Source organism: Aphelocoma coerulescens, chromosome 1A, assembly GCF_041296385.1.
Source record: "Aphelocoma coerulescens isolate FSJ_1873_10779 chromosome 1A, UR_Acoe_1.0, whole genome shotgun sequence".
In the NCBI taxonomy this organism is placed as follows: Eukaryota; Metazoa; Chordata; class Aves; order Passeriformes; family Corvidae; genus Aphelocoma; species Aphelocoma coerulescens.
Window position 1 is genome coordinate 35369647 of NC_091014.1, and position 27104 is coordinate 35396750.

Genomic DNA, 27104 nt, shown 5'->3' on the forward strand with positions numbered 1-27104 from the left:
GAGCCGGGAGAGGGGCGGGGTTGAAGACTTGGCTGAGAGGGAGGTGGGATGACACGGGGTTGACAGAACAGTAGGCGGCCGGGAGAGGATGTAAGTACCCGAGCGCCCAATGGGAAAGGGGACAGGAACTGCCCGGCCGGGAAAGGGTATAAAACGTAGCCGTTTTGGGTGTGTGTGTGCTCGGCTCTGGGGAGGGAGACACACACCCGACTCAGCTGACTCGTAACTAAAAAACAGTTTGCTTTTACTTCGACGACTTTGTCCTCATCAAATTGTATCAAAAAGTTAGCTCACTTCTAAAACCGCTATGGAACTGCCAGGGCTAGTGCAGGGAAGGAAGGGTGATTTTCAATGCTGGCCTTCCGCAGAACAGTTTGCCAGTTATACATAACATTAATCTGGGGGCAGCTGGGTAAAACATAATCGGATATACTGGAAGTGTGATGTCATGATTTGATGGTTTTGTGACGGGGGTCGTGTAAAGACAGAAAGACAGAGAATTATGTCCCGAATTATTAAATAAAAAAAACTGGACTCGTCGGTGCCGACTCTCCCGACCCTCTCCTGCCGCTCCTGGCCGCCGCCCTAGGCCCGCCGTCCCGCCCTTCCGCCGGGGCGGAGTGATCTCCGGCGGGGGCGGCATGGCGGTGTCCGGCGGGGAGCGGGGGCCGCCCCTGGGCCTGTGGGGGCACCTGCGGCCGCTGCGGCAGGAGGCAGCGGGCGACGAGGAGGAGAGCGACGAGGACTTCGAGGAGGAGCCGCTCCTGGCGGAGGAGGCGCTCCTGGAGGCCGCCGGGCGGGAGCTGCCGGCCGCGCTGCCCCCGCGCCGTGCCGGTGAGGGCGGCGGGAGCGGAGCCGGGCGGGCTGCGGTGCCCTCCCCGCAAGGGGCCGGGGCTCCGCGCAGGGCGCCGGGGGAAGCGGGCGGGGGGCCCGGCCCTGCGAGAATGGCGGCGCTCGGCCCCAGGCCCGCCCGCCCGTGCGCGGCGCTTTCCACGTGGGAAAGGTCCCAGCTCCGCCCTTCCCCGCGGTCTGAATTGATCGCAAGCGGAGGGGCAGGGAACCGAAGTAGGTTATGGACTAGTAGTGGAAGGGAAGTGTGATCTGTGCTTTTCTACGGGTACAGGATTGCAACAATAAGAAAACGCAAGGTTTTCCCATTCAAGCTAAGTTTACACAAAAAAGCACATTTTTTTCTTTTATGACAAATGAGAGTGTTGATACTTGGTGTTAATGATTTCCTACTTTCTACTTAGAGCTTAGAAAAGTCGGTGAAGTTGGAGCAACCTCTGCCTAGGAAATATTTTATCTGCAAGTTATTTTTAAAATGGCTAAACTGAGCTAAATAACCAGGGAGAAATACATAAGTTCTTACAGACCTAAGAGCTGCACGGGTGAGGAAGAGGTCCTGCTTATCATAGGTGCCCACTTTGTTCTGGTCATAGCAATTAGTCCCCAGTTGTCGATCAGGGAACGGTGTATTATTTTTTTGCAAGCAAAGAGGAGGCAAACTAGGTCATATAAAATGTTAAGAATTTATTATATTAATTCTTTATAATTTTGGTGGTTTCAGTTGCAGGAAATATTTGGCATACAAATGTATCTGAAGATTTTGCAGGCATTGTGATAGAATATTTTGCAATAAAACTGTTTAAAATTCAGTTGTAAACTTGAGTTGGCATAAACAGTAAGCCATAATATTAAACCGTGTGTATTTAATTGGCTTAATAAATTCATAGTAAGATTTATTTCTGATGCTTAGAGAAGGAGTTTTAGTGCTTGTTTCTGAGATTGGTTTCACTTTTGTTTTTAAATACTAGTGGAGAGACTGGCATCAGGAGTTTATGAAAACTCCTGTTTTACTTACTACTGCAACTTCCAGAAAAGACAAAAACAAGTGTTGAACAAACAAAACCTCTTTTAATCAACACGAACTTTTAATTTTTATGACTGTCATTTAACATTTGATTTGTTTTTCTTTTTAATGATTCAGTTATTATACAGGAATGCAACACCAAAAAGGAGTATGAAGTAGTTGGACGTTTTCCATTAGTTGACCCTTGGTGGAAAGTTCATGTTAAAGCTAAAAAAATGGGGTCAAAGTACTTTGTGCAAGGATATCCATCGTATTTTCTGCAGACTGATGTAGAAGAAAACAACCGACAAGTATTTTCACTCTTTCTTAAGGAATGTGATGTTCCTGAAAGTTGGAAAGAAAAATTTTTTGCTTGGCTTCCTATGGAGTCAGTGCTGAGTTTTAGAAATCTGGAAGAAAAACTAAAACAGTTCCAAGTTTCACAGTTACAGCCAAGGAGGATCCAAAGAGATACCAAGGATTATGACATCTTCTATTATGTTTCAAAATCATGTAGGTATATCCTATGCTATTTTAATTGTTTTATAAGCTAAGGAGTTCTATCTTATATACTGTGTTCAGACTAATGTGTATTCATATGAAATGTATATTCAAACGAATTTTGAATGTAAAATGATTCTTTTATTTTAAAATATTTCAGGTTAGTAGGACAACTGATCAGCTAGAAATGGGCATACAGAAGGACTTTCCTGAATTCTGTAGGCTAAGTAGAATTGTCTGTGCTAGGGATGCTCCATCCCTGGAACTGTTCAAGGCCAGGCTGGATGGAGCTCTGAGCAACCTGGTCTAGTGAAAGGTGTCCCTGCCAGTGGCAGGGGTATGGAACTAGTTGATCTTTAAGGTCACTTCCAATCCAAACGATTTTATGTTTCTGTGATTCTACGATCCAAAGACACTGGTGCTTCCTATAGTTTATTCAGCTATAACAAGGCTTATTGAAAAATGGGTTCAGCACTACTTAAGCATGGTGGTGATGGCTTTTTAGGACTGGCATGTGTTCAAAAGTAGTATAGGTGCTTCTCTGTAGTACAGGGATGAGAGAAGGAGTTCAGCATAGTCCAAATAGACTATCTAAGTGTGTTTTAATCCCACCTGTCAGCAGGTTAGTATGGCTGGGAGCAGACTGTGGAAGCACTGGAGTGTCTCCACATGGAGATAGTTCAGGACTGCTGAGGATGCTGTTGTGGGCTATGTTGGTGTGGTTGCATGAGTGTGACTACATGAGTGTTAGAGATTGGATCAGGAGTGTGCTTTTGAAGCAGACATGCCCCTTGTCCCCACTGTGATGCAGTCTCTGAGAGTACTGACTGTATTCCTGCTGGATGAAACCCAAGCAATGTGTTCCACTTGCATTCCTGAGGTACTCTGATCCATAATGGGCATTCAGTCTGTGGGACCAGACTTAGCTGGTCTGAAGCAAAACACTGAAATACCAAGGAAGTCAGGATGTCTGAGGTGTGCCCTCAGCGTTAGAGCTCTTGTTTTGCGCTGATGATCTGTTTCCATAACCTGTACAGACAGGCAGGGTCTATCTGCTGTTACGTGTAAGCAGTTTTCCAGTATTTGGTTTACTGGGCAGTGTCAGGTCAGATGATGGAGGTGACTCTTTTGGATGTCAAATTATGTATAAAGGAGAGTTCAGAGCGTCTGCTAGACTTGAACTGACTTTACTTCAAATCCCATGTGTAAGGAGAGGAAAATGTTCAGAGTTCTGTAGGCTTTCAGGCTTTTAGTTCTCTTTTTGTAATGATAGTAAAGTTCCTAACTCTTCTTTCTGGACTTCAAATCTCTTCATGACCACAAAGGGATAGGAATCGATAGTACTAGGAACACAGATATGGTTTGCTGTTTAAGTTTTAATGGGATATATGGATTGCATTTGGTTGAGGCTTGTCCAGTATGTTCATAAATCCACAGGGGTAAAGATTTCACAGTGTGCCTACATACTCCCTTCACCCTTGTAGTTGGTGATTTTTTCTAGTGTCTAGCTTTAATTAATTTGCTACATTTTAAACTTTAATCTTTCTCTATCACTGAGCAATATAGACCCTTACCCTACCCCAGTTGCTACTGTTAGTATTGTAAATTTTTTTGGTTGTCATAAATTGTTATGGGCTCAAGCAGTTTGTTCTTCAAACCTTCGTGGTATTTTTTGGTGTATGGAAATATTGTGTATTGTTTATTTACATGTAAATTAAGTACTTGCTTTAAAGGGAAAAGGTTTTATCTTTGTCTTTATGAGGGTAAGAAAAGGTTTTATCTTTGTCTTTATGAGGGTAAGACAGTGATCAGAAAAAGTACTTAACTGAAAAAAATAGTGTTTTAAATATTCCTTAACACTTAATTAAAAATAGCCTATTTTTCCAAGAGATAAAGCTTTCAAAAGTTTCAGTTTCTTCTGAAATATGTTTCTCTTTCTTCTGAAATTACTTTTTTAAAGCAAAATATAGAGCAAGTCAGTTTCATTATTCCTCTGTCTCTCAGCCCATGACTGGTATAAACAGGGAAAGTGATAACTTAATTTTGGGGTCATTGAGAAAGCCAGTGGAGAGCAGTGTTTTTGTAAGTTCCTCTGCTGATCTGAAACTACACATTTAGAAGCCTCTTTTCTTATTTTGCATTTGAAATGTTTTTCTGTACATCTGTATGAAAATTACTTTTTTAGGTAAGAGGCAGGCATAGTGAGATTTGAACTGACTTTCTACAAAATGCTGTTGACTATGCAGTTTAAACCAAGTGCATAATACATATTTTCCAAGTGAATACATTTAGGTGCTGGTTTTAGGTCATCTGTTTACATTGTTTTTTTCCCAAGGCAGTTCAGGGAAAACAGACTTTAAAAGAATTTGAAAAGGATTACAAAAAGTAAGAAAATGAGAGAAATTTGTGATGTCTTGGATATAAGGGAGGCAGAAGGATGAAGCCAGAGTCAGTATAAATTGCTTTACAACTATCTTTGTATATTGCATAAAACTTCCTCTGTTTATGGTGTGTGCAGTTGCAGGAAAGGCGGTACTGGGAGCTCTGGCTTTTCCGAGGATACTGGAGTTCTTGCCCATTCTTCTGCCACGCCACTTTTGTTGTGTGTTAGATAAGATGTGTTGGCAAAGAAAGGCTGATATCGATGGTGAGGAGGTAGCTGACGAGATGATAACAAAATTGGATGAGATAATAAAGGATGAGCCATGGAAACTTGGATTCAGCAGGGTAAGTAATGTTACATACGGTGAAAATACGGTGTTTGCTGCATTTGAGGTGCATTAGACTACAGTGCTGTTCTAGTTATGTTCACTTTATTAAATGAGCATTTGTAGGGGCTAAGCACAGTTCATTTGGAAACAGATGATGTACTGGACTCAGTTTTAGCAAAGGGTTTTGTTTTTCTAGTTGGTCTAGAATAAATAAATCTCAGAAGATTTTTGAAAGTGGTTTTGTTACAACCATTTGTTTAGTATTTCCTACAAGGGACAGAAAATTAAATGCTTGAGGTAATTGGGCCAAAAGTCAGATAGCTAATTTAAAATCCTCAACTGTTCTCTTCAGTTTTATACCAGTAAATGAGACATTCTGTTCCTAGTGTGTAGAACAGTGTCTGTGCTTTCACAGTAAGGTTGATAAGTTCCTTTGTAAGAGGTCATTGGTACAGTAGTTTGGTTTTTGTAATGGAATTTGCAGTGGTTTCTTACCTTCGTGTTTTCCTTTGCTGCACTTGCCGTGAGCTTTGCTGCTGCACCTCACCTTAGCAGTCCTGTACCTCACGTGGGAGCTACGGCTTAGTTGTTCACAAATATGGTTGGTTTTCCCTCTGCTTTAGGCTCCCAGTGCTTTACTGATGGATGTTCTGGCTTGTCTTTAAGAGCTCTGATTTCAGCAGGATAGCCAATAAATTCCAGTGTTTCACATAATTTCCTTTAAAAAGATTTTCCTGATGTCCAATTTGACTATTCCTTGATGCAATACGGACTTGTTGCTCTCTTGCTTCAAGGACCTGCATTCTCACTGCAGTTTTTTATTGCTTGAAGACTCTCTTTAGCTTTTTCTCTTAAGACTGAGCAAGTGCAATTAATTTTTCTTGCTCACAATAGTTAATCTGTTTTGCACATCTCAGTCTTTCACTATTTTGTGGTAGTGTCTGTACAGGTGGTGTATTTCTTGAAGTACCATGTTCAGACTTGGGTACAGTATTCTGGTCAATGGCTTTCCTCTGCTCTGTTTCTACAGTTTGTGTACCTTTACATGAAAATGTGTTATGTGGTGTGCATGAGTTCTCCCTTATAGTCAATTTCTGTGCCAGGCTTTTTATTTTTAAAGTTTCTGTTTCATACAGAAGGATGACTAAGAGGAATTATCATTCCAGCTTACTTTTAAGTATTTTGCTTTCATGTAGCTTGAAATGCATAGCTTCATAAGTTACGAAAAATACATACATTTTTGCAAACTTCCACCCTCTGAATTGCAATTTGTATTTACTAGGAGGAATGTTACTCAGCAAGAGGCTAACATCTTCTGAAATAAATATGTTTCCTTTTACTCTTTTTGGGGAGAAGATTATGTATAAGGAGTTGAACCTTTCTTACTGTGAGGCAACGTGGGCCGCCTTCTGTCAGTGTGAACATCTCCTCTGGAAGATTCCTGACTTGCAGAAGAATGCATTAATTCTGTATGATCAGCTCAAGACACGCTGTAGACAAATGGGACACACATATGAAGATCAAGATGAATTAGCTCATTTTGTATCCAAACACATGTCCATTGAGCATGTTTGGCAATCTCTTGAATTTTTGAAAGATCAGAGTGTAGTGATTAGGGAGAAAAAGCTGGTGTTTCTGCCTCATCTTTACAAATCGGAAAAAGATATTGCAATGTATGTAGGTGATCTGCTGTCAAACCACACATGGAAACTGGATGTGGATGTGAAAAAGATACTTAGCATTTCTGAGGCATCAAGAGAAACAGTAGATAACAAAATGAATATTAACCAGGCACATGAAATGAAGGAAAATACTCCAGACAATCATAACGGTGAAAATCACTTTCCTGAAAAGGATGTGGGCTCTATGTCTGTTGTCCAAAGTAAAGCAGAGGTGGACAAGGATCAGTTGATTGCTGTGAAAAAAATTTGTTCTAATCCTGTCACAATCATAAGTGGAAAAGGAGGCTGTGGGAAGAGTACAATAGTTAGCTGCCTTTTTCGTCATTTAAAGCAGATGGAAATAGAAGTGGAAGCTGCTTCTAAGGACTTTGAAGAAGACTTGGATGCGTCTGAGGAATGGAATACATTTGGTCACCACTGGGAGTCGGAGAATATGTATTCAAAAAAAATTTTGAATGTACTATTCACTGCACCTACAGGGAGGGCAACAAGTCTTTTGAGAGAAAAAACTCAGCTTCCTGCATATACACTGCATCAGGTAAGGTTTGTTTCAGGTTTTGTTTCTTGGTTCTTTTTTTAAAATTAGGTTCTGAAACACCTTTTGACACTGTCCATTCTTGTTTTGGGGAAAAAAAAGCGTGTTATTGAACTTCCCTTATGAAGCATGTAGCCTATTATTGTTACTAATCTTAATGCTTGGGTACAGCTTGTCAGCATCTGAAAGTCAGTGTTATGTTTTGGGGAATCATAAATCAGTCATACATTATTTGCTGTAACTTTGGTTTCTTTACTATTTATATACATCTGAAACTTGTGCCTCTCTAGGGCATCATCTAGGGTTTTTTCACTTTCTCAGTTTTGTGTTTTATTTTAATGAAGACAAAAATAATTTCTAGGTGGTAGAGCTGTTTTCCAGGATCCTGTTGCCTAGCAATCATAACAGCACATACATGAAAAGATCAGTAGCTTGGGGTTGAATAATGAGAGAAATTTCATTTGCACAGTGTTTTCTTAATTACTGTTAGGTATCATGGAATGTTTTTAGAAAAAAGTAGAAAGCAAACTCTTTGTTAATAAACTTAGGTCAAGTCTCTCTTGTTCTAGGTAGCAAAAGGTGCCAAGAAGACACTGGAGGTGTGGAATAATCCATATAAATAGAAATCATAATAACATAAAAAGTACTGTTGGCTTATTTTATCTTTGGGGACTGGATAGTTAGTTGCCTGTTCCCCTTCCCCATGCAATTTTGGGCATTTATTAATGACAGCAGGTTATACTAGGAGGTGTTCTGTTACTGAGCAACCTAATGGCTGACCTTGTGTCTTTAACAGTTCCTGCAGGAAAAAAAGACTGTGCTTTTAGGTAAGTGTCAATAAGTTTCTCAGCTAGAAACATATTCACTGAGGAGGAAAATAAGACTGAATGATTGAGTCTTCTGGGTCTTTACAGGTTTAAGGTCAGAATTCCAGATAATAGCTCTACATTAGAAGATACCACACTGTCTACTTTTATAAGAGAGTTGTTTACAGTTGATTACTGTCAGAGCTTACTTTATTTTTATTTGTTTCTAGATTATCTATAGTTTTAAATCGTGGCAGCGGACTGAACAAGCACAGCCGTGGAAGTTTTCTGCAGTTACGGTTCTGATTGTGGATGAAGGAAGTTTGGTGTCTGTACACATTCTTAGTTTAGTTTTAAAACTCTTGTGTGAGCATGCTCAGCTTGCTAAACTTATTATTCTAGGTAAGTGAAACAGCAAATTTAGCATCATGCTATGATTAATAATACACAATATACAGTATAAGTATCAGAGCTCCCAGTGAGTGTCTTAAAAACCCCAGAATGTTACACTGTTCTGTACTTGGATACTTCTGCTAATTCTTAATGTCAGATGAGATAGACAAGTTTTCCAGCTGTCAGTATGAAAGTATCAGTATCTCCATTATCTGTTCAACAGTGTTTTTCTTATTCTGACTTCCATGTGGTAGGTTATTACATCTTGCAACTGGAAAACTTTTCTGATTTCCTTAAATCTGAAGGAGCTAATGTTAGCATATTAATCATATGTTAGAAGGGCGTTTTCATGCCATTCTTAATGCTAGGATCATCTTGTTTTAATTCAAAAAGGAAAGCAAAGAAATGTAAAGTCAAATTTTTATGCTTTCTCAGAGGTTTACTTTTTGATATGCTATTTATGGCATTTGTATTTAAATATGTAGCTTTCAAACTGTGTTTGAATAAGATGTGATCACTGTCAGTGCTCATCAAGCAGAGGGATTTTCACTTCCTAGTAAAGCATTACTGAGTGAGGAGTATAAAAAAACTGAAACTACACTACAATTTTATTCCCAAAGTTTCTCAGATTCTTGAAAGTTTTATTTCATGTGAATTGTATTAAGGAGGTATGTTACTATGTAGAGGCTTGAAGATTTATTAATTCCAGTGGTGGTTTTTTTTTCAAGACAATTTTCAACAGATGGTGGTATGTTATTCCTTCTCACAAAAACTAACATGCATTCTGTTTAGGTGATACTAGACAGCTACCAAGCATAGACCCAGGAAACATGTTAGCTGATATCTTTGAGGGTCTAAAATCAAGAGGCTTTTCTGTGGAACTGCGAACTAACCACAGAGCTGAATCGCAACTAATTGTAGATAATGCATCAAGGTAGGTGTCGTGTTCCACTGTGGGGAACTGCACAGAGTTCTTTCAAAAATGGATGTTCGGGAACGGAATGAAGCCAAACGAGGCAAACACTGCATCTGAGAATCGTTTATTGATAACAAAAAGGAGAAGGAGTTGCCCCAGCGAAAGACGGCTAGAGGAGACAGAAAAGAAAGGAAAACGGAAAAGGACTGGGGGAGAGGAGAGAGAGGGGACAGAGAGAAAAACAGGGCGTTATCCGCACCCAGCAGGGCAGGGGTGTCGGTGTCCAGGCGGGGGTGGGGGCTGTGCCGCTGCCTCCCTGGGGCCGGCTCTGACCGAGCCTGCGCGGCTCCCGGCGGGGCGCGGCTCTCACGGCGACGGCCCCGGACACGCGGGGAGCGGGAGCTCGGACGGGACGAGCAGGACCCCGGGCAGGGTCGCGGCGACCGGCTGGACTGGGGCGGCACGGCGGGCAGTGACGGCTGGATTGGGACGGCAGGGTTGGAAGCAGGCAGCCCAGGCAAGGACACGGGGCGAAGTGGCAAGGGAGCGGTCAGGGGCACAGGAAGGCAGGACGGGTGCGAGGGCAGAAGAGCTAGAAGGCAGGCTGGGGCCAGGGCAAAGGAGGAGGGGAGCGAGCAGGAATAGGGAACACTAGCGAGCCCCAGCGAGCACTGACGCAGTCGGTTTTTATACCCCCCGACCCTCCTGAAGTCTGCCCGAGGCCAGGGAACCATTGGTGCGGTCCAGCCTTCCTGTGCCGTCCATTGGTGGAGACCTGACCGGAGAAGTCCCTCCACAGTGTCTCCTAGTGCCCGCCTCATGGGAGGTGTTGCCAGGCGAAGCCCTCCCAGAGACAAGGCTGCTTCTAGCTGCCTCCTGCACCCCCACATGCCTCTGACAACCATTGCTGAGGCATAACAAAACTGACTTGGCTCCTGACAGTAGGATATCCTGATGTGTGTATGAAGAATTCTTGCAAGCGTTGCCTGGCCTTTTACCTGCAGTTAGCAGTGCATCCGGATTTGACTCTGTAGTACTGCTTCTCTTAGATTTTTTGGTCCAAATCCGTAACACTGGTTTTAAAAACAAACAAACCCCCAAAACAATAGCAACAAAACCCTATAGATTTTTCCAGAAGTATATATTGGACAAAAAAATGTGTGTACTGGAACACTCTTGAGTTTTATGGGATGTATTTTAGTATCATGCTATCAGATACACTCTGTTGTTTTCAAATGAGTTGTAAATGCACAACTGACTCCATGCCTTCTAAAATGGTTTACAACTGCTCCTCTAAAAAGGAAGTTTCAAAACATTGCTGATAAGTGTGACAACAACTAAAACAGACTGAATTGCTTGGACAGTTTAGATGTCGAGGGCCATTACATCAGTTTCTTTCTATTTTTGTCTGTATTAATACCTAGAAACTCTAAATGTTTCCAGTGTTTGCATTACTTTTGTTTTAGAAGTAATCTTGTTTCCTATCAGTGCATGATTTCTTTTCTAAACCTCTAACAACAAAATCTAGGTTTTGATGTTAGTTGAATTTGAGAATATTCTGAATATTTGCAAGATATCCAGAACTACTAAGTGTTTTACAAACATTCTTACTTATTTTTTGGTAACACTTCTGTTTTACTCCATTTTGCTCCCATGGGAAGAACTGTATGGGTAATACTAAGTATCTGCTGCAGTGATGGAGGCTTTAGAGACTTAAATTACCAATTTTTTCAATGTGAAATTAAGTTATGCTCTGAGGAAAGAGTTTTCAGGGCATGTAGTGTAGATGACAAAAAATTTCTAAGTGATGACCTTCAGGCTGATGCAGATGATGATACGCTGGAATTCTTTAACTGGAAATAACTTTCTGTTTTTCCCTCCAATGCTCTGGTCCAGAATCTCTCACCGGCAGCTTCCTGAATTTGATGAGGTGCTGAAAGTTTCTGCTTGGAATGAGGAAATAACAATGCCAAGCCCGGAGAAGAAATTTATTTTTATTGCTTTGGCTGCTGGTGGGAATTGTGACAGTATGTGTGTATAGTCAGTTTATGATCTTGATTCTCCCTTTGGTAAAGCATAGACTATTGTCTGGAACTAAAATTTTGGGAAGATTTTAGTCTGGCTTTGTTTGTGGTATAAATTTAAATGCTACATTAATAGTTTATCTTCTGCCTTCTCTAAGTGCCCACAGCAAGATCCATAAGTGCAAAGAAGGGTCTGTAGAGCTCCAGCTCACCCGTTAGACTTTGAAATGGGGCACAGCTTCCACCACTGTAATTGAATGTGATTGTCTTTTTATATTATAGCTGGAGCTGTCAAACTGAGAAATTTTCAGAATTGATTCAGAGGTGAATCATTTGAGTAAAAAGCAACTGTAACAGGATGGTGTCCTGGACAGGAATGTGCTCCCACCTGTAGAATTGAGTTAGGAATATTCTAAGAAGGGATGCCAGTATTTATTTTAAAATGTTTTGGGGTCAGGGCTAGAGCCATTGTTTACTGAGTTTTTTGGCATTTATTGGGTGTAAGTGGCTTGAGTGGCCTCTGTTTTATATGCATCAAGAAGCTTCAAGGGGAACGTGAAAAAAAATAGGCAGACATTATCACCTTATCTTACTCTAGCAAAACACTCAGCAAACAGAATACTAAAAGTAGATTTCTTCTGTGAAATCCAAGTGTATAGGTCTGTGGCTTGAAAAGATTTCATCTTTGCCTCTGATGTGCTGTATCAAAACCTTACTTTGCATGAAATAAGCTCCATGCAGCTGTTGTTTAATACAACAGCTTTGTGTTTCTAACTTTACAAAGACTTTGTCTCTTTCCCTATCACTCTTGTTTCTCAGATTTTAATAGTGGATTAACTACATGATGTTTTCCTGGGTGTTTTGTGGTGTATTTTTGTTTCTTTGGGGGGTGTATAATTTTGCATGGGAGTTTTTTGGGGGGGTTTTTTGTTTCTTTTTTGTTTTGTTTTAAACAAGTTGAAATGTCATTAAAGCAAGAAATAAGCAAAGGCAATTTCATATTGAATTATATTTTTCTTTTTAAAATTCTGAACGTTTTTATGCCTTTCCTTTTATGTCTTTTAAAACAGATTTACAAACTGCCATAAAGATTTTACTTAAAAAAGGGCCAGGATTGGAGGATGCCAAACAATCACAATTCATTGCTTTCAGAAGGTAACAGAGTATTCAGGCAGACATGGAAAAAATCCTTACTAGCAGCCACAATCTAAAAATAGCTGAGTGTGTTGAGTTGGAGAGACTAGTGGCAATAGCATAAAATTACTAGATACTTGGAATACTTGTCATTTAAGAAGCGTGGGATGTAGGGCTGTAACACACTTTGAAGAAAGACTGGAAGTCAGTAATCACAGGAGCATGAATAGTATGCATGAAACACTGGAGGGATAAAAATAATGTGCAGTAGTACCAATAGTGCATAAACTTGAGTTCTGCACAACACGGTACTTAGGAAAAAACTCTTCCACCTTTGATTGTGAAGAACCTTTTCTCACTAAGTAAAAAACATCCACTATTTGCAGGTTACCAGTGAGCAAATAAGCAATTTGTGAATGCTGAGTAACTCTGATATCAGTTTCATTTCTCCAGTCTGCATTCAGGTACAATACTGTTATTAGTGATTTTTGTGTATGATTCTTCTAGAATATAGGTACTTAATTTGCATTTAAAAGTTAAAATTCTAGGTCTTTAAAAAGCAAATAAATCTTCTGGCTATTTTTAATACATCCACAGACAGAAAATAATCTGTCCAGGCTTTAGTTTTTCTTTAGTTTTCTTCTTTATCTTAAAAGCAAGTCTAGCTAATCTAGGTGTACAGTGCAAACACTTTCTGTGGTATTTAGACAAAACTGTTCCTTTACTGCTGTGTTTTCTAAACTCTGAATCAGTAATTGTTCTTAATAGGTGGTGGAAGATCATCAGAGAGAAAAGGGGCTTTTTCCATTATTTATAAATTAATGCTATGTGGCATTGCTTGTAATTGTATGTTTTGTATATCATGATTTTGTTCTTGTTTTGTATGCTTTAGGCAAGACTGTGATCTAATAAATGAACTTTGTTGCCAACACTATTCAAATCATTTAACCAGGTAAGCCTGTGTTTTGCATTTTTCCTGTGAACAGTCTCATTTTGTTTTTGAAAATGTTATAGCCAGGCTATATACTGTAAAATAAGATTGTAAAACTTCAATGTTTCATCTAGATCTGATTATGTTATAAATCATTCCTATAATAAACTTCATTTGATGGGTTCTTTAATCTCATTTTGAACAGTGGTAAACTGCCTTTCATTTAAATTCACTATGTGAATTCTGAGATTTTAAGTTACTACTGAATATTCAAAATTCATATAAAAGCAACATGAAAAAAACTCTCAAGGTTAATTTTTTTTTTGCCACTATATGATTACTAAACAGATTCTGAATATTTTTGGAAGCAGGATTTTTGTGCTACTCTATATTACTGTTTTTTACCAAAGGGTTTTACAAAAGTTCAATACATAAATGTTTGATCTTAACTATTTTGAATATTACTAAGATTCTTAATCTGGGTCAAGTATAGAGAGTAGAAAGAGAAAAAATACTGAGAGATGGTAAATGCACACTTTGTAAATACATTTTTCTCTTTTTTCTTTCTCTGACCTAGAGACCATAAGAACAGACTTCTATTTCGAGTGGGGGACAAGATTGCCTGCACACGCAATGTGTATCTCAAGGATCTCTTGGCAGCCTGTGGTGTCAGAGAGGGTCCTAATGGCCATGAATGCAGACGTGGAGGAACCACACTCACTGCAGAGGCTGATGAGGAGGGCAAACGACTCTGCAATGGAGATATATTTTTCATAACAGGGGTAAGTCCTTGCTGCAAGAACTTGCACAAAGAAAACCTGGTGGGAACTGATTCAGTGCTCGCTGAATCCCCAGAACAAAACAATTCACACTTTATAAGTTTAGCCAATAATACATACCTAGTTCTGCCAAACAATTGTAAAAAGCATGAAAGAAGCAAGGTACAATAGAGAATACAAAAAACCCCAATTCTGGGCTTTTTTGTACAATGTGTTTCAGTTGGTCTGATTGTATTCAGTGTAAATACATTCTGTAAATACTCAAATGTATTGTAATTGAAATGGATAATGTTTAATGTAGTCTGAAGAGTAATGTTACAGCATAAGCTTTCCCTGGCAGAAAACCAAGCTGGCCTAAAAATAACAGCAACAAAAAACTGTTTTTTTTGCTAGATTCAGTGAGTTGAGCAGTGAAAGTATCAGTAGTTAGGGCAGGCCCTGAACAGTGGAAACTGTTTTCCTTGAAGGTGGCCAGCGAAAGACAGCAATTAATTTGGTTTCATGTCTTCTGAAACTCTTTCAATTGGTTGATGTTGCAGCTGTTGTAATTTCAGGGAAAGCTAGAATAGGGATGTACAGACTTTGATCCAGCAGCCGATTCAGGCTCACTGCTGAGTGTTGTGCTATTCCTTTAGGATGAAGAAATTGATAAAGAGCACTTCCTGACCATCAGCAGCATGTACGGCTCCACGTTCACTGTGAACTACAAGGCACTGAGGAAGCTGTGTCACATAAAGCATGCCTGGGCCAGAACTATTCACACATTCCAGGTAAAAACACAGCAGCTGTGAGCTGAGCTAGTGCACTGTATTTTCTCATAAAAGAATCAGAAACTTTTCTTGAAACTAGAATTCCTTGAATGCAGGATAGAAAATACTCTTGAGTTTCCCCACTTGTCTCCAACTTCCTCATTCTTGTCTTTTTTTAAATTATTTACTGGAGATCAGACTTTGAAGCAGTGTTCTGCCACGTTTCAGGGCTCCGAGGAAAGGACCGTCGTGTACGTGGTTGGCAATGCCGGCTGGCAGCACTGGCAGCACGTGTACACGGCTGTGACCAGGGGCCGCTGCCGCGTCTACATCGTGGCTGAAGAGCTGCACCTCAGGAGAGCAGTAAAGAGAAAGAACGTGCCCAGAAAAACACGTTTGCAGAGATTTTTGAGAGAGGCAATTGCAGAAACAAACAACTGTCCCAAACAAATGTCCTCTCCCCTGATGAAGTGCTGGCAAAGTCAAGAGCTCGAGACTGAGTCTGTTTCTGTAACTCAAGGTGCTCCTGACCCACCTGAACTTCAAAGTGAGCTCATGACACAGGAAGGGTCATCAGTTCTCAGTGAAGAGCAGACAGGCAGTTTGCTGCAAAGTCCATGTAAAAGACAAATTCCTGCACCTGAGGATGTTACAAAAATACCTTCTGTAAGTATCTCCTTACTGAGAAAGCTTAAAACAAACTTTTGCATTCTCTTTAACCATGTGCCACCTACCTGGGTGCTGTTATGATTGTTTTATTAATATTTATGTAATAATTTTCAAGTTGACCAGTAATTGGTGAACCAGTCAAATTTGGCAGATGTCTCTGCAGAGTAATACATGGCTAAAACAGAAAAAAAAGGTTTCATGTCAATAGCAGTAAAATTATACATCTTTTTACTCACTGATCTGTTGGCCAGCTTAGCCTGTATCAGCTTGTTTTGTGCACAAATTGTCAGTATTTAGGTGACCTGCTGTGAAAGATGTATATAAAATTTAATAATTAAAATTGATTTTTGTAAAGTAAAACCTGCTAACAGATGCTTTGTTCCCCCATTACATTTAATTTCTAAGCTCATGGAGAAAGAGCCTTTTTTGAAGATGTTAATATATTTTAGGTCTGGTTCAAACTTGGGTAACATTTTTGTTTTGTTTTGACAGACAACAGTAGCAGAATCCCCACTTGGATCTTCCAGACTTAAGAATCTAACTTTGGGACAGCCAATTCCTAAGAAGCTTTTTAAAAGCTAACAGACAATTATTAACTGTCTTTGGTATGAACCGTTATTGAACCTGTTCAAGATTTTTGGGATGGAGAAGCTGAGTATGCAGGTGTCTTTCAAAGGCTTTTGTGGTTTTGCATGTTCTATGAAGAACAGTTTGTTTTACACTGAGCCTCTTCCATTTTCAGTGATCCATTTTTAGTAGAGTCATTGCTGCACTGGTGATTAAAAATCATGTAATTCTTCTGTTTTGATGAAGAATGAACTTACAGGTCTTTGAGGATCCAGATGTTCCCTTAAAAAATACATGAGGATGTATTTTAGTTTAAAGACTCCTAGCTGTCCATATCAAGATCTATCTATCTCCAAATGCTACAGTATTGATGAGATGCTCTTACTGATGTGCCAAAACTGTAAAAAAAAAGTAAAAAAAAACAGTTCACAAAGGGGATGACTTCAGGTTTTTCTAATGTGGCAGATTTGTCGCCATGAAGCTTTGATGGATTATGGATTTTAATCTTGTTACAGACAGAACAAGAAAGTTGCAATCAGTGACATAGAAAACTTTTTCTATAACTTACAACTGGCCACTGCTGCTTTAGCTAACAGTTCTATGCTGATGATGATCTTGGTAAGAAAAGCAAAACTCCAAATGAGAGTTCAGGTAACATTCCACCTTCAACTTTCTCACGTGTATTGTGGGACTTGCTGCATTGTAATTTTGAGATTAATAAACTGAATGTTAAATCAATCATCAGACACACTGTACTAAAATGTGGACAACTGGCTTACCTTTTAACCATTTTTTTTCCACGTAAGGTAGGAAAAAGTATACCACAAGTATAAAAATGGTATTTTTTGCTAAAACTGGGAAAAATACAAAGTCAAAAAACTCTACCTCATTTTTAATGTCTTTAAATCACTGTTTATTTCAATTTATACAGTTTTTCCATACAAATATTTGCAACAGTTTAAATTTCAAAAAACGTAACATAGACGATAAATATCATGCTATTAAAGTATTAAATTTGTACAAAAATACTTTACAGTTTAATACTTATTTGTTACAAATAAAAATACATATTTAAGTGACTCATGAACCTTGGGTTTTTTGTTGTTTTTCTTTTTTTTTTTTTACATGATTCAGCCTTGAATGTCATTCTGGCCTTTTCTGGCAGTGCTGAAATAGAAATCAGAGATACTTGTGTGTGCGGGGCAGGTGAGCTTGTTTATGTATTGGAAACAGCAACAGGGATACAGTTAACAGTTTAAATTGACCAGAAACAACTCTGTAGGGTGATTGCTTAGATATGGAGACTCTACAAATGTACAAATCCAGTATCTTTATATTCACCAAGAACAATAATTACCAATAACAACTTGAATACCAGAATAAACCAATGCAGCTGCTGGTGAGCATATAAAGCAACTGGCAGTATTTTATTGCTTGGGGGACGAAGGGAGAGGAGAGAATTTGTGTGATGTATTTGTAAAATATATTTACAATTTTAAATTCTAAAAATGTGTTGCGGGGGGTAACGTTTATCATAAAGGAGGCTGAAAATAAAGCATATTAAATAGGACCTTTCTTCCTTCAAGAAACTGGTTCACTTGAAAAGCTCATGTGCGACAGTACAAGTTTACAGGTTTATGGATCATTAAAGAGCTTTTGTATCAATCTCCACTGACATCATTTAAAAAAAGCCATTTTCTTTTAAAAAAACCTTTCTAATTTGTCTGAACTAATTTCAGTTTCACTCTTTGCAGTAATCCCCCATCAGAGGTTTTATCCCACTAAAAAAGTCTCTGCTTAAAAATCCCCACAGGTTGCAAGACATACCATTAAATATTTCATTGCATAGGGAATAACATATGTTCTAACAAAGTTTGCTTAAGTGGGGGAGTAATGTTCAATGCAAACTGCAGCTTCCTGCAAGCATTTTGTTATAACACCTAAAGCCTGCTTTGTCTAATGAGTGCACCCTTCTCGCCAGCGAATAAAGGTTTCCAAAATCAGAGATGGAGCCATTTCACAGGAAAACCCAGTGCAGTAAACCACTCTGCCTTGTCCCTCAGACAGCAGCACCTTCCTGATAAAAGGATTTTTAGAAACTGCATAACCTGGACACTGCTGTTTGTTAGCAGAGGTTAACTCCATGCTTTTCCCTCAAACAGCTGCTGCTGCTGAAGGGAGAAGAACATGTAGATCACGTTTAAAATATCTCCCCAGTTTCTTATATGGGGAAAAAAGAAGGCCCTTATGTATTTTTTACTGTTACTAATCCTAGATTGTTTAGAATGGAATGACTTGACTTTATGAAGAATGAAACTATTTCCAAAGTAACCGTGGATTAATAGAAGCCTTGAGACAGACTGACTGACCTCCTGTGCTTTTCAGTGCTGTACAGCATCTGAGCTTCAATCTCAGAGAAATCTTAAATGGATTTAGCACCATAATTGTCTTTTGTTACCGAATGTCCCACTCCGGTGGTTTCTGCTATAACGTATTTGTAGGATCCCGCGTCTCCGTACTAACACTGGTGCGTCCGCTCTGCTGAAGGAAGGCAGCATTCGGATCACCCCACTCCCCACTCCCTGAAGTGTGTTGTTCTGAGCTTCCTTTCTGAGATGCCAGTGGGTTTCTGCTAATGACCAGTTCCAGCTTATTGCCAGATTCTGCGATGAGAGGCACAACCAAACAGCAGTCAAAGTCTCTGGTGCGGACGTGGTTTACCTGATTGATGGGAAGATTGATTCTTGTTACCGTTTTAGGGAGAAAAAAAATGAGATCACAAGAGAAACAGATTTATCCTTGAGACTATGGAGCCTGATTTAACTATTCCAAGTAGAGAATCACCCAACATAAGACTGTCAACCATGGTGTCTAATCTGAAGACATCAATTAATTTTCTACTCACTCTTAGAATGTAGCCGAAATGGGGATATTTACACTGGTGCTGACTGTTGCCAGCTGTCACAATGCCCACTCCATAAATGATATTTAACAGCACATAGTTTTTCTGTTCTTCAGTGTTTATCAATTGAAATGCAGTAGAGCACATTTGAGATTTCAATTCAGTTCAGGTCTTCTCTGGTTTTACCTGATATATATAAATTTATATAAAATATTTTTTTTGAGCTAGTTGAGAAATGATTTTGTTTTTTCATCATAGTCCAGCTTGGCACTGGGTAAGTGTGGTGCTGAGTGAGTACCACATTATTCCATCTATGTCAGTCAGCACTTGGAGTAAATATAGAAATAATTCTAAGGTTTGTATCAAGAAAAGCAAAAAAGACAAGTCTGTCTGGAAATGCTTTGGGAAATCCAGCTTCCTAGTGAGCATTTGTATGTCTCTTTTGGAGTTCAAAAATACCTAGCATTCTGAAAGAATTTGTTTATATAAATCTGACTGCACAGGAAAATTCAGCTTTAGTGCCACTGCATAAAAGTTCAAAGCTCCATGAAGTGCTGCCTTTTCTTGCCAAGAAAAGAAATCTAAGAAATCTACACAGCACAGCCCGTGGTGCAGAGCAGTTATGGTCATCTGACCTTCTTCCTGCCCCCCTTAAAACATCCCTTCCCAGCAGAAATACAAATGGTGGTGCTCGTTATTTAAAATACAATAACCAATGTAGATTACTGGGCTGTTCCAAGTAACAAAACTGCAAAACTGTGCAGTTTTCTTCAATCACATCTCCGAACATGGACACCCAAACACCCCCCAGTGTGGTTATAAATCTTTTTACGAAGTAATCCATATGTGATGTCCCTTCATGCCAAACCTGCACAATGCCAGAAACATTACCTGTAGAAGTCTGTCATACGGTTTTAAACCTCCCAGGTCACCAGGGCCAGCTGGTCGAATGTTTTTAACATACACTCCTTTTTCCAATAAACCATCCGAGACACTGAACCCGAAGTCTTCTCCATCAGAGTCCTTGTACAAAGTTACCTGTGGAGGAGATGTGATGTGATGAGAAAGAAAAAAAGTTTGTCTCCATTTCTACAAGCATTAGGCAGGTTTTCCTCCTAGGATGGTTTTGGTGATTTTTTTTTTTTTTTTTCACATTAGAGAGATCACTTACCTACTATTTGGTACTTACAGTATTAAAGTTGTCCCCATTTTGACATTATGTTAATATTCTCAGAAGCCACTTTATTCTTCTGTAAATAAACAGCCCCTTTCACTTCTGGTTGTCAGCTGGAAATTTGTGGTATTTTAGGCCACCTTTTCTAGTGTCGCTTTTTGAGCCTTATAAGTGTTTTGTTTCTCTGTTCTATAGTTGCCAGGATCTGAGTACAAGATAAGGCTTAGTTTTGCTTCAGGTATGAAGACCTGGCCTCAACCAAACAATTGGTATTGTGTCTTCCAATAAAGGGAATAAAGACCATCATCACTGTAAGCTCTAGACAGCCTGGTTTTGCCCAGGCAGTGTCCACAGCCTAACCTCAAAAGTGCTCAGTATAAGAGTTACAATGCAATCTTTTAAGCAAGTACAAATAAGGCTCCTTCTGAAAGAGCTTGCAGGCAGTGTTCTTACAGTTACATAGCCATGAGGTGGTCATTCAAAAGCAGGAAACAGAAGATAATAAAACTGTTAGGAAAAGGTTTTTCAGGTATTCAGATATTTTCAGGTATTGAAGACAAGTGCTCAGAGATAGTTTTGTGGATTTGATATTTGACAGATAAAGATAGAGACTTCTTTGTAGGTAAGTGACATGCTCAGGTTTTTATTTTTTCTTGATCCTCCCTCACATCAGGAGTGCTGACCTATGCAAGTAAATCGTGAGTGGTGTGCCATCTATCACACTGCACAGATAGAGTTGCACAGTCAAAACTGTGTTTTTACTGCTGTAGCATGTATCACCCTGGATTCAAAATGCACTGGTTTTATCATACCTTGGCTGATAAAAATGACACCATTAAGTGCTCCAAAATTTTATAATGGCTTGGTACAAGTAATGTTCCATGTGTTGCATCCTTGTGGGTGTGTCAGCCACTGACTTCCTTCCTGATGTTTCTGAAGTGCAGACTCATTCGAATTGAAGGGGACTTTGGGAAGTCTCTAGTCCAGTGTCCTGCTCAAAGCAGGCTGAGGGCTTGGTCAGCATTTCATAGAAGGGTGCCAAGGCACAGCACTGCTGGGGCACAGCACTGGTTGGTGCTGCCTTCAGAAGGCTGCTGAGCTCCTGTCTTAATTGCCATTGTGAGAAGGTAAGCCAGAACAGAACAGGTTGTCTCAAAACAGGAGTAAAGGATCTGGGGTTTGGGTTTCTTTCCTGCTCTCTGCAGTTTTCTTGACTTGGGTTTAGGGGTCTGGCAGCTCTGCTTTCACCAGAATGAAATCACACTTGCTAGTAAGTAAGTTCGGTAGCTGTCCTGGGCAGCTTGAGAGAAGTTGGATACCAGGGCAGCTGCTGCAGCAGTAGCACCATCTTCTCTGTACATGTGGATGGTGCATTGCAAGGCTGCTGTGAAAATGTCAGTGTCTTGTGCCGTGGGGAGCACAAACACCCCCACGGTGTTTGTAAGTCCATCCCTTACTTTACCCCAGCACATCCTCTTCCCTTGTTTTTCTCCCCCTGAACAGCACTGCAAAGCAGAAAGCCACACCTGAAGTCCCCTTAACTAAGCTAAAGGCTTTCTTCCTGCCAGTGACTTTTTTGGGTACGAGCTGTCCTTTCATACTTCCGAGGGACTATGGTGTTTAAGGTCTTTGCCTTCTTTTCCCCATCTTCCCCGCAAAATAACTTCTTGCTGAACCTTTCATATGTTCTCCAACCCTGAATGAATTTTAGGAGTCAGTGGGCATTTCAGCTACTAAAAAACCTATCTGCAAATTCCCAATAATTCATCATAGAATGATTTTAATTTGTATCAACAGATGCTATATCAGCAGGACTCTGGGGAAATTCTAATGATTTGTTATGAACAGAGGCTTTTGTTTGTGGTATCATAGCATGTTTAACATGGCTTTGATGAAAAGTATGTTTGAAGCTGCTACAAAAGTGTTTAAGAGCACCACCCTGCAAGACTGAAAAAAAACCAATAAAGCAGGGAGATATACTTTACTCGACAGATTTGTGTGCACTTCCTGGCAGAAATGAAAAATAACTAGCTCTGGACCAAGGCCCAAATTCTCTTCTAACAAAGTAACTTTTTTCCCTCATCATCACAAAGGACAGAAGTGCTTCAAGTTAACTGCTTCTTAAACAAGTCTTGAAAAGTTAATGTAAAAAAGGGATACCATACCTAAGAGAAGAAGACTTAAAATACTCTGTACTATTCTAGCACAGGTGGCACAATTTTTAAAAGGAACTTCCCCTTTCCACTTACTCCTTTTTTTTCCCCCTTCTTCAGGCACTGGAGTCAAATGGAGCCCAGATGAACTACAAAAGCACAGGAAAAAGGGGACTCTCTGAAGTCATCTAGACTGTATTCTTGTCCTAAGACAGGATCAACTGCACCTAAGCCATTGCGGAGATACATTTATCTCCCGTGATCGAGACTCCACAGTCTATTAAAGTAATCCTTTTCAGTGCTTCAGATGTTTTCCTTGGGTCTAAACTAAATCACCCTTGCTGAGGCTTAAGCCTGTTGCCATCCACAGAGGACAAGATCACTTTATTCTGTCTTTCTCTGCAGTGATGTGAAATAAGGCTTCTTTTTCTCTGGACTCTATCCATATGGTCAACATCTTCTTTAATGTTCAGACCCCAAACTGGACACTGTTACAGTCAAGACCTTCTCAAAGCCAAGCTGGAGTGGAGAATAATTCACCACAGATGGTGGTCCCATTCATATGTTCTATGATAGTGTTGCTTTTTCTCTTGTTTTTAGTGAGCAATCTATCAGCAAGCAAAACACACAAATTCAGCTCTAGAGATCTCTAGAAGCTCTAGATCTACATTAGCTCACCTTACCTTGTGTCTTGTCTATAATAATGTACATGCCACTTCATGCCCCCCTTGTGAGACAAAAAATGGAGCATTTCAAAGGATAAGGGCATGAAAGCAGAGTTTTGCTGTAGAGGGTCAGTGGGAAGTAACTGCAATGGAGAGGGCAAGGCAAGGGACAAGGAGGGGCACGGAGCTTTGGAATGATCATCCAAAGTCTTTTATCAATCACAGCTTACACATTTCAAAATACTTTCTAATGTTTTTAGTTCTTCAGATCTACAGATCCTAGATTTTTACAAACTGCTTCCCTTACAACTATTTTCTCTTGACTTTTGCTATACATAACAGGAGCTTGGAACTTAAAGAAACTGATGAGGGATGAGGTAGCAATTTAACCTTGTTGCGTGTTTGACAGCTGTCACATTTTTCAGATGGAAGTCATCTGCAGAGAACTTTCTTTTCTATTAGAGGTTGTAATTTTGGGGCTAATTCTTCTTAGAGCAACATATATTCTTCAAAGAGAATCTCTGATAAAAGCCCTGCTATCTGAAATGCTCCATTTCTATTTAATAATGGGTATGGACAAAGCCCTACCACAGGTTCCTCATCTTCACTTGCAGCAGCCCTCTCTGAATGGAATAAAACTGCTGACAATTCACACAACACCTAAATCACGAAGGTTTATCTATACTGCTGATCACAACTTTTTGGAAGGTCTGATCTCAACAGCAAAATCTCCATTTGGGTGATTTGTTAGACTTTTAAATTTACATCAGGAGCCTAAGGGAAAAAGACAGTGGAATTGGAAATTTAATTCATATTTCATAAGCAATTAAATAGTTACAAATTTAAAACACAAGCTTATACATTTTGAGTCTGTGCCTATGCCTCTCCTCCCTCTCAAATCAATGGGAAAATGCTTAATTTAAATTCATACATCTTGCAAAGATCAGCTATTGAGATATTTTAACTGACTGTAATTTTAGGTTAATGACTACTTGCAATAATAATATTGAAAAATTATCTGATCCTAGTGCATATTTTTGCTCTCAGAGGAATGTGCACTCTATGAAACTTCTAAAAAATGGTCTGCTATGATTTTTAGAAAAATATTAATCTATATTATTACCTAAGTAGATAAAATCATTAAAGGCATTCATTAAATTTGGATACTGATATAGCAATACATTATCCAGCGAAATTAAATGTTATTAAACCATCTAGAACAAATGTTTGAAGAGATTTGTAGGACACTTATCTCAATCTTAGTTTCCTCAGGACAAAGACAGTTCAAGTGCACAACTGGTGAATGCAATGCAGAGAGAAGGAGCAGTGAAGAATTCAGGTTACCTTGCTGCAAAGTGAACTCTGACCTGTGGCCACACAGGCCCTGCCTCAACAGGGATGCGGACTCGTCACACTGACACAGAACAAAGGCACCTGCCCTGCCCACGAAACTGGGAAAGCTCAGCAGCATATAGTCAAGTACATAGCTTGAAAATCTGCCACAGGAGGTCTAAGACAAGCTATGTCTTAGCTTGTATCTCAAAACTGCTTATACCATCACAGTTTTCCAAATCTTCCTATTTTTCAGTGGCCCAGCTAATTAAGACATTTGCCTGCAGAGGGCAGAACACATTGCCAGCAAGGGGATACATGAAAAATACTTCAACCAAGGCATTTCCCTGACAGTGAAGTCATTCCCGTGGCATTGCAGCTCTTCTGGAAAACTATGAGTGGACAAGCTGTCCAAAGGAACAGGTTATTAGTGTTAAACTAGAGGTCTAATACAAAAATGAAGGAGGAGAGAGAAACTAACAGGCACACTGCTACACAAGAACCAGTAGGAAAACTGACAAGTAAGAACTTGCTCAGATGGGCATGAATAAAAAGCAGTCCATGCTGCCTAGGGTAACCTGCATGTGTCACAGGGGTAAAACCTCTCTCTGGGGAATTAGACCATAAGATCCAGTCACTAGTTTCTGTTTTTCTTGAATGACTGTAAGGATTTGGAAAATCCTCGGTACAGGTTAAACTTTCAGATTTTTAGGGAGGAAATAACTCTTTTCTGGGTGCCAGAACAGACAGTAAAAGCAAACTCAGCATCACTTCAGCAGACAGGGGAAAACTGGCTATATTGTCTGAACAAAACCTGGAAATTACTCAAGGGGAAGGTCAAAGCAATCTTAAAAACAGTCAACTGAAGCAAGGAGAAAGCTCATGGACAGGGTATTTCTACTGCCCAGGACTCTAACAGCTAGTTACTATCACAGAATACCACTGACTTGTTAACAGAACTCTGATGACTCCTTTCCAGGCAATGATTCATTTTAACATGAAAGGCTGGTATTGTAATCCAGAACTGTGCCTTTGCTGAATGTGAGCACACTGTGAAATGCTTACTGGCATACTTTGGTTTTCACTTTTATTCACCGCTCAGGTAAAACTGAGCACAGTACCTAACTCCACTGATCACATCAAGCTGGAAATAAGAACAGCTTGAAACTATCACAACACATCCTTATTGATCATATACGCTGGCAATGAATTCATTTACCATATATGAGATCAATTCTCTACTACCTTCTACAAACATTCATTTAGCCCATACTCAGCGAGTCCTTACGTTGTTGGACTAAACTGAACTACAGACTAAACTCAGTCAAATCCACAGGGATTAGAAACCAACCCAAATCTCTTGAGAATGATCACGTGAAGTATTAATGAAATTTCTCTGTGTTCTGCCTCCTTTCTGGAAAGATCTCAGACCTTTAAGAGGAAGATGGGTGCAGGAAACAGGATGCTCATTCCCATCAGGGAGAAAGGCATTGTAATGTTGCTCAAAGTTTTGGAAACTGGTTGGTGTTATGGCCTCACTGGACTTGAGACCCAAAGTGGCAGGGTGTTTGCTGTGCATATTAAAGATACTTTATCCCATACTTGCTTGGAGTGCAGTGCCACCTCCGTATCACCAAGTGATTTCAACCATCCTGAGCAGTGGAAAGTTGCATAGTCTGAAGATTATTTATCCTTTTTAGAGCAAAGGAATTATAAAGAGGAAAGAAGCAATACCTAATTTGAAATAACATTCTGTATTATGTACATTGAATCTCTTGTATTTGATTCAAAATACAAGAGATTCAATGTGTTAATTTGAAAAAGGACCAATGGGAGTCCCAAACCCTCCTGAGTAATTTCCTAAAGAAATGTATTTTCTAGAAATTAAATTTTGCTTTCTTAATGAACACATTTTGCAGAGAAGAGTTACTGGTCCTGTCAATTCAAATTACCAGTGAATGCTCCTTTCAAAAGAGCAGTGCCTTTTGAGGATTTATTGTAAAATGGAATAGTAGACAAGGATGCATCTTATTCATTTGTTTTCCCCCACAAGGATCTACCATTAATATGTTTGTAAGAACTAATATGCATGGCCCCCAAATTACTTCTGTGGAGTCATTATAAAAAGTGCTTACTGTGTTGCCATATAATTAGAGTTCCTGGGCTGAATATATTATTTCAAAGCTGTCAGAAGAAAATTTACAGACCTTGTGTAACTCCACAGGAGTTGGTGACATGATTTCTTTCATTTCTTGCTTAAATTTTCTCAGAACCATGGACTTTCTCCCCACATCTGACGGCAATGTGTTGCTACGAGTAGCTTGACTGTAATGTGGCCTTACAGAACTTCTTTCCTGGAAGCTGGCTTGTCTTCCCAGCTGGTTACGAGGTTGTGGGTTTTCATGATTCAAACTCATTGTACTTCCTGACATGATTGTGGCCTAGAGCATTAATGAACAGGTTAATTTGTAACAGAGAATGCGGGTTAAGTAAGTGGTTAATTCATAGCAGTAGGAAAAACACCTCTATTCTTTGTTAGAACACAGTCACTCAGGGCACAGCAAAAGGCAAGAGGATAGATGTTCAATCTGCTTGCAAGTCACTATAAAATAAAGGACCACAACAAAAC

The 27104-nt window shown here is 39.7% G+C and overlaps 2 protein-coding genes across 8 annotated transcripts in view; one reads left to right on the forward strand and one right to left on the reverse strand.

Moving 5' to 3' along the window:
• Positions 1–598: 598 nt before the first annotated feature.
• On the forward strand, positions 599–18720 carry HELB (DNA helicase B). The gene is made up of 13 exons (XM_068998699.1): positions 599–834; positions 1991–2365; positions 4872–5080; positions 6421–7284; positions 8318–8489; positions 9273–9414; positions 11293–11423; positions 12491–12575; positions 13447–13506; positions 14063–14267; positions 14900–15034; positions 15242–15679; positions 16175–18720. The coding sequence occupies exons 1-13, from the start codon at positions 642–644 to the stop codon at positions 16262–16264; spliced, it is 3099 nt and encodes a 1032-aa protein (XP_068854800.1). The 5' UTR covers positions 599–641; the 3' UTR covers positions 16265–18720.
• GRIP1 (glutamate receptor interacting protein 1) overlaps positions 16610–27104 on the reverse strand; it is a 324062-nt gene continuing 313567 nt past the window's right edge. For 6 of the 7 annotated variants that reach the window (XM_068998674.1, XM_068998688.1, XM_068998698.1 and 3 more), the window contains 3 exons: positions 26683–26916; positions 20043–20189; positions 16610–18970 (listed from right to left, as the gene is read on the reverse strand). In XM_068998674.1, the coding sequence (XP_068854775.1) occupies positions 18734–18970; positions 20043–20189; positions 26683–26916 (618 nt within the window). In that variant the 3' untranslated portion in view covers positions 16610–18733. The remainder of the gene's footprint in view (positions 18971–20042; positions 20190–26682; positions 26917–27104) is intronic. The other variant, XM_068998694.1, reaches the window with a different exon arrangement.